The sequence below is a fragment of the Choloepus didactylus genome, chromosome 18, assembly GCF_015220235.1.
Source record: "Choloepus didactylus isolate mChoDid1 chromosome 18, mChoDid1.pri, whole genome shotgun sequence".
NCBI lineage: Eukaryota > Metazoa > Chordata > Mammalia > Pilosa > Megalonychidae > Choloepus > Choloepus didactylus.
This window is the reverse complement of record NC_051324.1, coordinates 67,884,691-67,898,097: the sequence shown is the minus strand read 5'-3', so window position 1 is coordinate 67,898,097 and position 13,407 is coordinate 67,884,691. Positions and strand designations below refer to the sequence as shown.

Sequence of the window (13,407 nt, the reverse complement as noted above, 5' to 3'; positions counted from 1 at the left end):
CCCCGGGAGCCGGGACTGCCCGCCGGGCTCTCTGTGCGTCTCGCCGAGAGCTCCAGCCAGGGCGCGGCGGAGGGCAGAGCCGCCCGTCTCCATCGTCGGGCCGGCAGGAGGCTCCGAGCCCCGGCGCCGGCGAGCGCCCGTGTCTCCGAGCCCGCAACCGGCTGCGCCGCACAGCTGCCAGCGCCGACATGGGCTCGCGGGGTTGCGCGCCGGGCCTCGGGACCCGCAAAGTTTGCTAGCCGGCTGGGCGCGGAGCCGAGGGCGCGCCCGGTCCCCGCAACCCCGGGAGGAGGACCCGGAGACTCCGGATTCGGCGACAGTGCCGTGGAGCCGACAGGGGGTGGCTCGGGCCGGCCAGATGCCGCCTGCAAAGTTAGAGAGAAGAAAACTTCAGCTCCAGGGAGATTCGGACCGCTATGCTAACCGCGCCCCCCGAAATCGGCGCCCCTGAAAGATCCCCGACCCCCGCGACTGCCACCACGCTCGGTTCGGGCCGGGCCCCGGGGGCCGGGCGCTTGGAACGTTGGTGACTGCGTCGGCCCTGAGAACCCAACCAGGGGGCGGGGAGGGGGCGGGGGGCGGGCAACGTGGCTACGGGAGGAAGTTTCCCGAAGTTGTCCCTTTATTCCGGAGCTCGGCCCGCGACCCGGCCAGAGCGCGGAGTCCGCCCAGCCTGAGAGAAATCGGAGTTGGGGTGCTAAGAGAGGAAGGCGCCCCGAGTCCGAGAGGGCGGCTTTGCCTCTCTCTGCTCGCCCCTCGCCTTCCGGGCGCGCCGCTGGGCTCGGACTGGGACCGAAGAGGAGAAGAAAGCGTTGGGGTCGCCGGCGCTTCCCCCTGCGGACATAGACCGTCTGGGGCCCGGAGCCGCCTAGACAGTCTCCGGGGACGAAGCCGAGGGATACCGGACCCCACCAGGATTATAAAGCAGGCAGACGGGAAGGGGACCCTGGAGGAACCCCCTCACCAGGCTGGCCACCATGTGGGGGCTGCTGATCTGGACTCTGCTGACCCTGCACCGGATCCGCGCGGCTGGAGCCCAAGGTACAGAGGCCCACTCCCACGTGGGGTTGAGTGGGGGGCTAGGAGAGTGCGCCGGGGAGGGGTGCCGGCAGTCCGCTGGCCTTACGGTGGCCTTCTGGACCCCGGGCTTGGCCTTGGAAGAGCCTTCTCCGGGTAGTTTCAGCACTCACCCCCGCCCCCAGAGTTTGGGGGGCTCTCTTTCGCAGGGGTGGGGGGGCAGTCTCCTTATGACTTGTGGCTTTGGAGTAGGGGAAGGTGGGGTCCGTGTTGAGAGGTTGAGAAGAACTTCCTGCTCCCTGCCCCACCCCCCCACCCCAGCCCACTGTGGGTGCCCTCAGGCCGGCAAGGAAGGGGCACGCGGCTCCCCCACGCTCCCCCAGGCCGGGCTCCCGGGCTCCGCGGGGAGGGAGCCCAAGTGGGGGGCTGGAGTGCTCAGCGGCGCGGGCTGGGAGCCCGGGCTTGGACGCAGGCTTGGACCCTCGGGGTGGGGGTGCACAGGGAGGGGCTGGAGCCCTCTCCGCACCCGCGCCCAGCCTCACGCCGCATCCCGCCCCTGCCTCCAGCCTCCACTGGCCTCGGGATTGTCTCTGCAGCCGCCGCTCTGACCCGGACCTGCCCGGAGCAGCCTCGCGGAGAGGAGGGCTGGCGGGGTTGGAGGCTGGGGGTGTGAAGGAGGACTAGGAGGCGGGATCCGCGCTTCCCACCCCCCAGAGGGCGGATGCCCGGACGTCCCCCCACTGTCCCCGGCCGGTCCCCGCGGGGAGGGCGGCTGCACCGGCGCTTCCTCGCCTTTGGGGTTCGCGGATCCAAACAGTGAGCGGTGCGAGCGGTGTCCGAGCGGCGCCTGCTGGGGGAGGAGGGAGACGAAGCCCGGGCTGGAGCTCCGGAGCCGCGGGCGCTCGGCCTTCCCTCTTCCAGTCTCGGGGAGGTGGCCCGGGCGCCGGACTCTGGGGGCTGCCACCCGGAATGGGCCCCAGTCCTCCTCTGGATCCCCAAGCGTGGGAGGAAGGATCCCCAGAGCGCCCAGCATCCCCGGTCCTGAGAGCCAAGATCAAAGAGACAAAAATAAGCATCTCTGGCTCACAGGGGTGAGAGGAGGATTTTACGAGGTCATTTAGGTAAAAGCACTTGGAAATTCTGTAACAGGCCCTATAAATGTAAGGTAATAAAAAGTTATTATTATTTGATGATCCTCATAAAGTCTTGGAGCAGGAGGAGACATCACAGGTTGCCTGGTTCTCATAGCCATTTTACAGGTGAGCATGCTGAGGTAGAGTGTGTTAAATGACCCGCCCAAGGCCACTCAGTGATGACTAGGATGGGGTCCTGTGACCTGAATGGGCTCATGTTGTTTTCTTTGGTGGGGGACACAGAGTCCCATGTTGTCTTCAGGGCCATCCCACGGAGGAAGGTGGGTCAAGAGGGGCTGCTTACTGGTCTGTGTCCTCACCAGTTGATGCCACCAGCAGGCCTGAGGCCAGAGCCTCAACTCCTGCTTTCACAATCTTAAGTAGTTTCACCAGTGCTGGATCTTTCCACAGCTGTCCCCACCTGGCTACCATCATTCAGTCGCTCAGCAAACACTGTGTCATGACTGTGCAGGTCCTGGATGCTAGGGCGAGATCAAAGCTGGCATCCCTTCTCCTTGGAATGCCAACTAGCTACAGCCAGGATATGCTTCTCTGGGGTGCCTGCTTGCAGGGCCCGAGGAGGACCGTGTTGCGAGCAGTATCAGAAGGGGCTGTGGTCTGGCTTAGGGCACCAGTCCATTTCCTAGATTTGCTTTGAGATGAGGCCCATGGGGCCACCAGGAGACAGGGAAGGCTCTGGGGGGGTCTCACCCTCAGCCTGGACCCTTCTAACTTCTTTATTGACTAGGCTTGGGCAAGTGGATTGCCATTCCCATCCCTTATGGAGCTCCCAGGCCACCTGTGGGCCCTTCCTGCAGGGTCTCGTCCCTTCCATGTCCCACCTCCACACCTGTCCCATCCACCTGAGGTCAATCTTCCATCGTCCTGCTGCGGTTAAAGCCTGGCTGCCTCCCCTCCCTGTGCTGCCTGCGGGAGAGGCTCCTCCCGTCGGAAGCAGTGGAGCTGTCTGATTGATTCACGGCGTCTCCTGCTCTTGTTTGCTGTCTTTTTGAGAGTCTGGCTGACCAGGTCCCCTGCTGCTCCGTTTGCATTCTCTGGCTCCAAGAGTGCTTTCCAGCACCGGGCACTCTCCTTCCATTTGTCTCCCAGGTGGCGGCAAATCTCTCTGGAGAGGATTCTGGGAACTCCGTCTCTTGGCCCAGGCTTGGGGGCAATGCTGGGTTTGTGTGTTGGGGGATGGGATGGGGGAGAGGGCAGGGCACAGGGGTCCTTTCTTTTCCGCTTTGGGATTAGAGAGCAGATTTTCCTCCGTGTCTGAGGCCCTGCCATTAACTTTTGGGGTGGTCGGGACAGGTCTGCCACTGGCACTGTTTGCCACTCCTGAGCCCCTCCCTCATTCTCCAGCCATGACACAGATTGAGGGACGGAGCGGTTGTTCCAGGAGACAAATCTCACATAGGCCACCACCAGAGTTTATTTAGATTTAGCCTGGTCTTTTTCAGGTGCCAAACCTGGGCATCCTTACCTGGTTACTCTGAAAGCTGCCATTTGACCATGTCTCCTCAACCCGATGTCACGTGATTTAAACTCATTTCAAAATTAAGTGCAGTGATGTAGAAAGGGTGTTGGCACTGGCAGCAAACGGAACTGGGCTCTCATGATCTGGCTGTGGGGAGACCTCCGGCGGGTCTCTTAACCTCTCAGAGCCTCAGTTTTCTCTTCTGTACCTTGGGAATAGTAGCTCCTGCCTCGCAGGGTTGATCCAAGGATTCGAGGCATTTCATGGAGAAGCCCAGTGTGCTGCATGGCACAAAGAACGTGCTTAGGAAGCGGTCATCATTGTTAGTGTTATTATTATTATACTGTTTTAACATTGTCAGCCAACGGACATCAGGACTGGTTCCTTTTCCCCCACCAAAAAGGCGTTGAGCTCCTTTCCTTCAACTCAGATCTTTCTTTAACTTCCTTCCATGGCTACGTCACCCAGGGAGCTTTAGTAGCAATGCTGATTCTTGGGCTTCTGTCCCAGAGATCCCGATTGCAAAGGCCTGGGTAAGCCTGGAAGTTGCATTTTAACATGCGCCTCCTGGGACTTTTCCTGGGCTGTGATGCTTGGTTACTGCTGGCGGACATCCTGGTGAGGCCAAGGGGCTGGAAGGAGGGCGGTAGCAGCCCAGCCAGCGGGTCCAGAAGGTTCTCTCAAGAGAACCGCGACTGGTGAAGGAACAAAAGGGAGTCTGAGCTGAAGAGCTAGTGAGGAAGCGGGAAAACCCTGAAAGAGGATTAGACACTCAGCTCCAGAGGCTCCTGAAGGGCTGCAAAGGGAGAAAGTTTAGTGCTGGGAGCTAATCACAATAAAAACCAAACAGCACGCGAGGGAGCAGGATGAAAGTTTAATTACATGGTGTGGCTAAGCTGTAATTATTAATTACTGACAGCAAAAAATAACTTATTGATCAGGGCCTCTTGCTAATTACCACAAGGCCCGGTGTCGTGCCTGCCTGGGGCAGAGCTATTTGTGTTGAAAGCCCCCACAAGGCGGGGACAGGGTTGGCCCAGCCCCTCTACCTTCCTTTCTCCCAGGGCTCTGCCTTGAGCCCCTCTCTCCCTCATCCTGTGCACCCCTTGGCTTCAGCTGGGGAGTCTGGAATATTCTGGGTGTGGTTGGATGAGTGACACGGTTTAGGGCTTCCACTGGCTGCAGAGAACTGCCCCTGCCTGGGATGAACAGGGCCCAGATCCCCACCCAGAGGCAGAACCGTGCTGGCAGCCCCCATACTGCCTCGGAAGCCCTCCCTTTCAGGCATTTGTTCAGCAAATATTTATCGACCGCCTCTCCCTTATGTCCTCTACTGGAAGGCTGGAGCAGGGGCCAGGAGTCTTGTTCCATCAGGGAAGGGAGGCTGGGAAAGGGGCCAAATCCTTTACAGCAGTCCTCTGTTTAAACAGCGCCTGAACAACCGACTTTAAAATGATGTGTTAAGCTGCATATTGGTATGCATTTGACTTTGTACCACAGGACACTGCTGGGCTGTAAGCTAAAGGGTAAGGTAGAACAGACGTGTTCTCTATCTGAAGGACAAGGGTGAAGCATTGCGTTTGACTTGAAAGAGACAATAAAAGGCATCTAGTGCTGTCTTCTGCCCTCAACCCTAGTTCTCTGCTTGCATAGTCTTCATGACGGGTGGCTTACTACCTCACAAGACAATTGGGTCCTTAGACAGTTATGCCTTACGTTGGTGAGGAAATGGGCCTCCCTGTGGTTGGTCATCCTAGGATGTGGCTGTGGTTGAGGCTGAATGGCTGGCGCCCCCTCCTCATGACTGCCCCACCCCCTGGCCCCTTGGGGAGTCAGGAGACTGAGTTGGGATTGCTGTTTGGGTGTTACTATGCTGCCTGCGGGATTTCCACCCCCGGCTCCCCCGGAGCACATTGCTGCAGACGGCCCTGGAGCTGCCTAAAGCGGTGGGAATTAGTCATCGTAATTTGGGGCCTTGGGATGCCAACAGCAACAAATGGGCCAGCAGTGACTGCCGCCAGCGGCCCCAGTGCCTGTAATGGAAAGGAAAACAAGACACGTTGCTGAGACATCCCAGTTGCCTCGCTGTCCCCTCCCACACCCCATCTCCCCGCTCCGGCGTCCCATCCCCAAGCTGCCAGTGCACTGGGCAGGGCCAGTGGACAAATGCCGAACAAGAGACCCTGCAGGCTGCTTAGGGTCCTTGGGGGAAGGGAAGGGCTGGAGAGTTTGTCTTCTCAAACCCGGGGCCTGGGATCCACCAGAAGGCCCCTTGCTGAACCAGGAGAACCCTGGTGGTGTCCTTCTGCTTCAGATATAGGAACAGCCAGTATGGCTGGGCAGCAATCAGGTGGGCCCAGGCCCCTTTGAATCCTCCATGCACTACTGAGCAACACCCAGCCGTGCCTCAGCCTTCCTACCTGTAAAATGGGGTTTTCTGTTGACTACTGCATGAGATGATCCACCTTACTTTTAAAATGCTCTCAGTTAATGATCAGCGCTCATAATATGTGGGCGCCAGGGACCTATCTATCCCTCGCTGCCCCTCTGGCCGCACACAGGACTCTCCTCTGACCTCATCTCGCCGCTGCCTCCATTCCTTCCCGCCTGGCCATTCCAGCTGCCTTCACTCACCGTCACACGCTTGCCTGGGACCTTGCAGTTGCCGTTCCCGTTGGCCAGGTCCTCAAGTCTCCTCCTGGTCTTTTATCCACACCAGAGCCCCCTTTAAAGTGATGGGTAACCACACCGTCCTCCTTGCCTTGCTTTACTTTCTCCATAACGCTCAGCTCCATCAGTTTACCCGAATTTAGTCATTTTTTTGTTACTGTTGCTCTCTCTGGCACGAGGGCAGGGGCTTTATTTTATTCCCTGTTGTATCCCCAGCTGCTTGGCCAGGGCCTGGCATATAGAAGGAGCATGATAGATGGTTGGTGAATGAATGAATGAATGAATGCTTGAGGCATAAAGCCCTCTGTGATCTAGTCCCTGCCTACTTCTGCCGCTTCTGCTCTGGCCACTCTTCTGCCATCAGACTGATTCTCTGCTGAGAGATGCCTTCAGTCTCCTCTTCACATCCATGGACCGCCCCCCTGCCGTGAGCACCCCCAGGCTGGGGGCCCACCCCCAGGGGTTCCAGCTCAGGCTTCTGTAGAGTGGAGAAGGCCTCAGCTTTCTCATCACCTTCCCCGGCTCTTCCTGACACTGGCCCCACAGGAGACACTGCTCTAGACAGCCTGGTCTCCAGGTTGGGGGTCCTGACTGAGCCTCTGGCAGCTGGGCTCCACCTCCGTGATGCGGAGGAAATTTGGCGGAGGGGTATGGAATTTGGGGGGGACATGCCCGTCCCTGCGTGGCTGCCCTGTTTGAAATACATGGGGTCCTTGATGAACACTGCAGAGGAGATAAAATAATCTCATGCTTCACCCTTAGCTGTCACTTCCTCATGCAGCCCAATGGCCAGAAATGGTCACGCGTCCCTCCCATGGGTCAGGGTGCTGGGAAGTGCAGGATTCCATGTGCCAGAGGGGAGAACCACAGGGATGGCACTGTGGTCTCGGGAGGCACCTTTCACACAGAGAAATACTTAACACAAGACGGCATATTCCTGAAAGCACACAGGCCCTGAGATCCCCTCTAGCCTGTGCTGTTACTTCCCTACGTTTTGTTTTTGTCCTTAAGCTGGTGAGAAGTGTTACTTGAGTGGTCGAGGCCTTGGAAACGGGCTGATCTGGGTGCAAGTTCTGCCGCTGCCACTTACTGTCTGGGCCGCTTTGGGTTGAGTCACTTAACATTCTCAACCTCCATCTCCTTGTCTGTAAAACAAGATTCGCTCTGCCAGCAGGAAACAAGATAACACCAGTAGAGCACTCAGCACCCAGCCCGGCTTATCGTAAGCACTTAATAAACTAATTTAGCTCTGTTTGTACTCCAATGTTTACACCTCCAAATGGTCTTAAGATGGGTTCTCGAGTTGCGTGTGGTTTTTGTATTTTCTTCTCTGGCATCTTTGTTCTACATTTCACCCACATTGTCATCTTTCCCCACTTTCTTTGGCTTCGGGTTCCCCAGTTCAGAATCTTTTGTCTTTTCTCCCCATCCTATGGATGTACCGCGAAGCAGCAGACTCACAACTGGTGTTCGGGTTTAGGTGTCGGAGACTGCTAGGTGTCTTCCAACAGCTATCTGCTTCAGTCCTCCCCACGCCTCTAACATGGGGGTAAACTGAGGCTAAGAGAGATTAACTGCCCAAGGCCCAACAGCCAGAAAGTCAAGGAGCTGGGATTTGAACCCAGGGCTCTATGACTCCAACGCTGCACTCTTCCCACTGCCCCAGGCTCCCCTCTGCCTCTGCGGCATCCTCCACTGGAATCTTCCCAAAGAGAGATGCCCGGACAGGTGTGCTCTAACGGACCCGCCCAGAGAAGGTGGTAGAATGTGGAAATAGCCTCCTCCTCGCACCGCTTCTGGCTCTTGTCCTCCCTGCACTGTGTCCTCCCTGGGTCTTCAGTGGGCAGAATCCGAGAGGGTGGAGGGGAACCCCTTTCTCCCTTCTCCCCTTCCCCCTCCCTTTCCCGGGGCTGGGATGCCCCGAGCTGTCTGGGTTGTCCCCTTAAGTCACCGGAGGCATCTGACTGGCCCGTCAGTGTCGGAGCCTCCTAAACTGAGCGGGGCGGGGGCCGAGAGGAGAGAGAACAGCAATTAAAGTTTGATGCCACATAGGAAGCTATTAGTGACCCAGGGGGGTGATGAAATTTTGATGGTGTGATAATCATAAGGGAAGGAAATAGGATTTGTCATAATGCAGCCCATTCAGGGAATTCTTCTGGGGTGGGCTTGGGTGACTTGCTCGGGCCCACTGGAGCTGGGACCCTGGAAACATCCCCCGGGAGCTTTGTGGAGAAGCACACGGGTGAGGCAGCTGTTGTGTGAGGACATCACACGCCGTGATTAAATCTGAATCTGGAACTGACTCCCTATTCTCTGCTTTGAACAGTGAAAACCGACACAGAATGTCCAGGGCATCGGAGGGCCCAGGCGCCGGGAATGTGGAAGACTCCGCAGGTTCGCATCCCTGCTCGGGTGATTGTGGCTCAATTACATAGCCTCTGTGTGCCTCGGTTTCCTCATCTGTATAATGGGGATAACAGGAACTTCCTTCCTAGGGTGGTGGTAGGGTTTAATGAGATAAGCTGAGCTCTTAGTCTGGTGCTCTGTGAATAGTAAACACGGAATGAGTGTTAGTCATCACTATTGTCATTATTATCCTCCTTGGTGTTGGGGAAGTGAGCTCAGCTTTGGGCCTGCAGTTTGACAGGTGCCCTGGCCCCAGACACCTCTGTCCCCATCAGCTTTCACAGCCCTGCCACCAACATCAAAACATCTGCTGTTAGGGATTCATTTCTTTGGCTATGACATTCTCTGTCTCCAGCTTATAACGCAAATATGCCACGGAGAACCTACATACTAAACTATTCTCAGTGAGTCAGCCTCAAGGTGAATGCTTTTACTGGATCCTGCCATGAAGCCTCAAATATTTGTGGGTAGCTTTCACAGCATCCTGTTTGCTATGCACCCCTAGCCTATGAAGGAGATCAGCCAGAAAGTGTCAACGTTATTAATGTTGTTAGTGTCGAAGTTCAGAAAGACCAAGTAACTTGCCCAGGTCACTTAAGTCTTAAGAAAGAGATCAGGAATGCAGGAAGCTGATTCCCAGACCAGTGTTGTGTGATCTGGTCCAGATATTCACATCCAGGAACTGCTCCCTGTGCTACTTTGAGCCGGAGGGGCCGGGAGGTTGGGGAGTGGTCCCATCTGACCCCAGGCTTTCCCCCAGCTTGGGTGGGCGCAGGGGGAGGGCAGGGGATGCCTCTCGGGAGGGCCTCTCCTCTGTAAGGGCACTTGGAGCCCGCTCTAGGTGTCCTGCCTGCTTGTGCTCGGTGTCTTAATGTCAGGGTCTGGATGCTGAGACCTCCCGGGTCACTGTCCTGCTCCCACAGCTGTAGTGATGCTAAACTCTTCGCCATCTTGCCCCATCTTCACATACTGCTGGCAGTCCTGCCCCTCCCCAGCCCTGCTCAGCCCTCCACCACGCTCAGACTTCCCTCTTCTTTTCCTTATGCACCCCTCGTTCTCCTTGGAGTGCCCCCGGCCTTCCTCTCCGTTGACCCAGATCCCATCTGCCCCCCCAAGGTCCAACATGAACTGAAGGCCTCTCTGGCTAGTGGCCAGACCACGTCCTCTTGAAGCTCCCAGGCTCGGAGGAGGCCAGTGGTCTGCTTGCCTCGTCCGATGCTCCGGCCTTGTTGATTCTGAATTATCTTTTACTGTGTATGTGACTGATAGCTTTAATTCGGAACTCCTTGAGTTTAGATCATCACCCTTCCTCAACGAGGATTGAGGTATGGGACACAAATTATTTTTCCTATTTGATGAACTTAACCCTTTAAAGAAGGGTGCTGTAGGATATCAGTGACACCCAAGAGAAGGTAAAGGCTTGGGGCCCTGCGCTGGCCCGAGGGTCCATGACTCTGGTCCCTGCTGAGTCTCTTTGAACCAGGCTTTTTGCCTATCTGCACCTCTGTAAATCCAGCCTTCCCGGCCTCTTCCATGGTGGCCTTTAATGGCCAAGGAGGGTAGAAGCAGGCCCTGGGGTACCTGGCCGTGTAGCCTGGAGTTGCCCATTCTATATTTTTTAAATATGTGAGATTGTGCATTCTACTCCATAATCCACCTGAATTCTATTTTAACACAAAGGATATATTTTAGAGCCAATTGAAGTTGCTGGAAGATATCTTATATCTGCCCCATGACTTCATGGATGATCTTGTGAGTCACATCTGTAAGATTCTAAGAGGTTTTACATGTATATGTGCATATATATAATACATATCCATACACACACATACATATATAGTTATTGAGGTAAAATTCACATAAGCTAAAATTAGCCATTCTAAAGCATACAAGTCAGTGGATTTAGTACATTCACAATGTTGTACAACCATCACCTCTATCTGGTTCCAAAACATTCTCATCACCCCCAAAGGAAATCTCTTATCCATTGAGCAGTTCCTCCCCATACACCCCCACCCACAACCCCCCTGGGTAGCCTCTAGTCTGCTTTCTGAATCTCTGCTTCTACCCATTCTGGACGTTTCATCTAAATGGACTCATACAATATATGACCTTTTGTGTCTGGCTTCTTTCACTCAGCATAGTGTTTTCCAAGTTCATGCATATTGTAGCATGGAGCAGAACTTCATGCCTTTTTATGGCTGAATAATAATGTTTGATTATATGGATCTATCTAAATCGATAAATACTTTGTTTAATCTGTTCATCTGTTGATGCACACTTGGGTCGTTTCCACTTTTTGGCTATTGCGAATCATGCTGCTGTGAATGTTGGGGTACAAGTATCTGTTTGAATCTCCACTTTTGATTATTTGGGGGAGATACTGAGGAGTGGAATTGCTGGGTCATATGGTAATTCTGTATTAAAGTTTTTGAGGAACTGCCACACTGTTTTCCACAGCAGCTGTACGATTTTACATTCCTTATGTATGTATTTTAATCATTTGTATTTAATTTTTAAATAATGTTTTAGATACGAACCTACCTTCTAAGCAGTTGCTCCCCAAACATGCTTGTCTGTGGCCCTACCTCCATGACGGGTCCATGTGGGGCCTTCGGGGTGGGGGCGGCGTGGGGGTAAGGCTGCTGGCACCTCCCTACATGACACGCCGCGCAGTTGGTTGGCATTTTCAGGGTCTTCCCTTGATTTCTGCCAGTCTGCTCTCTTGTCTCCCTGGTGTCTCCCTGGACTCTCTCCCCCACCCCCTTGTAATTTGTACTGGACCAGCCAGCACTGCCACTGGAGTCGCATCCAACGGAGAGTAAAGGGTGGAGGCCCTGAGTGAGGCCCTGGAGATTCCTGAGTGAGGAGCGGTGGGCTCCGTGATCACCCTGTCCCCTGCACAGGGGTCTTGGGCATTTAGACAGGTAGATGCCTTCTGGAAGAGCTGAGGGTACTGGAAGGCCACCTTCCAGCAAGGCGAGGCCTCCCTGTGCCTGCATCCCCACAGCACCTCCCAGCACCTTGTCTTGCTCATCCTGCGGTAACTGAAGGTGCCTGATGGGTTCCAGAAGTCACCTCTCCCCAATTCCTGTTGAGGTTCCCATGCTTCCAGAACCCGGCCCAGAAGCATCTGTTCAGCCTCCCAAGCTCCCGTCAGGCAGCGATCCTCCCCCATCATGCCTGCTTGTCTCTTGCTGACCCAGCTGAGGGACTCAGACCCTAGAGTGGAGGACATGCCGCTGCCCCCAGCCATGCCAGACCCCGCCTTCTTGCTCTGTCAACCTTGCCGTCTCCTCCCCGTGGGGGGCATGCCCCTGGGTTTTGGATGGCTCTGCCCAGCTCAGCCATTGACCCTTGACCTCCCTGCCCAGGAGGAGGCAGGAGGCAGGTTGGCGGCAGGGGGGCCGAGGGGCGGGCCTCATTAGCTCTGCTCTGGCTCATTATCAGGTTGCGCATCACTGGGTGAAAAATGGTTGTCATCGGGACAGTAATAAATACTCTGCTGTCAGAGTTGATGTGATTGCACTAATGAAGAGAAATCAGCCACGACAAGAGGAGACGCTGCTGGCTGTGGCATGGAGTGGTTGGAGAGCTCTGTGCACTGCCCGTTCCTCTTGCCCTGGAAGACAGAGGCCAGGACATTGGGGAGGGGGAGAAGTCAGATGTGGACCCTGAGCCCCTTCCTCCCCAGGCCTTGGTGGACGAAGATCCAGAAGGTGCTGGAAATCAACAAGAAACAGGACCATTCATCAGCCCCAGGGGGAGAGAGAGGTGTCACAAGTGGACACTCGTGCTTTTGATGGCTCAGCCTCCCCCCTAGAGCCCTGCGCTCAGCCCCTCAGGAAGGCGTGGGGGGAACACAAGACCTATTGTCCGCTCTCCCGGCCTGCCACCTCGCCTGGAATGTGAGGACATATTGTGTCTCCAGGATCTTGGAAAGTTCATCCCCGGGGTGCAGGGGCAGGCCTGTGACTCCAGCTTCTCCTTGGCATCTCTGGTGGACGTGCCCGAGCAGCCCTGGATTCTTGGAGCCCAGGCTAAGTGTCTGAGCCCAAGCAAAGACGAGCCTCGTAGATGCTGACAGGTGGGGAGAAGGGAGGAGCGTGGTCACCGTGCCAGGCCCTGGGGCACTGAGGGTCGGAGGAGAGAGGACACCCTTCTGTCTAGGGCTCAGGAGCCACCTTCTCGGAGCCCAGGTGCCACCTGCCTCATCTCGGAGGTGAGAGGGTGGCCTGGAGCTGTGGGCCTCATGTTTGAGCCTGCGTCATATCGCCTGGAGGGCTTGTTAGAATGCAGATTCCTGAGCCTCCCACCCCAGAGCTTCTGATTTCAGTAGTCTGGAGTGGGACCTGAGAATTTACATTTCTAACAAGTTCCCAGGTGCACCCCACTTTGAGGAGGACTGGCCTAGAGGTTGGAGGAGCAGGTGCTTCTCCTTGGGGCCAAGTTGGGGTGCTAGAGAGGCCTGGGCTGAGCCACTTCTGCTCACCTGGACTCTGTGTCCTGCTTCTAAGGCAGAGGATTGGTGAAGGTCACCCAAGATGACACATGAACTTAACCCACTGCTGAACCCATAGGAGACACTTGACCACCCTCGTCCCCTCCCTCCTTTCTCACCAGAAGAAGCTCTTGTTCTGATGTCTTTCCTTAAAAAAGAAAATAAAAAGGAAACAAAAAAAAATCCAGTCCAAGGGCCAC

General features: G+C 55.8%; 1 protein-coding gene across 1 annotated transcript in view; it reads left to right on the top strand.

Annotated features, from left to right (window-relative positions):
- The first annotated feature begins 593 nt into the window (after positions 1-593).
- SDK2 (sidekick cell adhesion molecule 2) overlaps positions 594-13,407 on the top strand; it is a 259,843-nt gene continuing 247,029 nt past the window's right edge. The window contains exon 1 of the mRNA XM_037808622.1: positions 594-1,041. Within this exon, the coding sequence (XP_037664550.1) occupies positions 978-1,041 (64 nt within the window). The 5' untranslated portion in view covers positions 594-977. The remainder of the gene's footprint in view (positions 1,042-13,407) is intronic.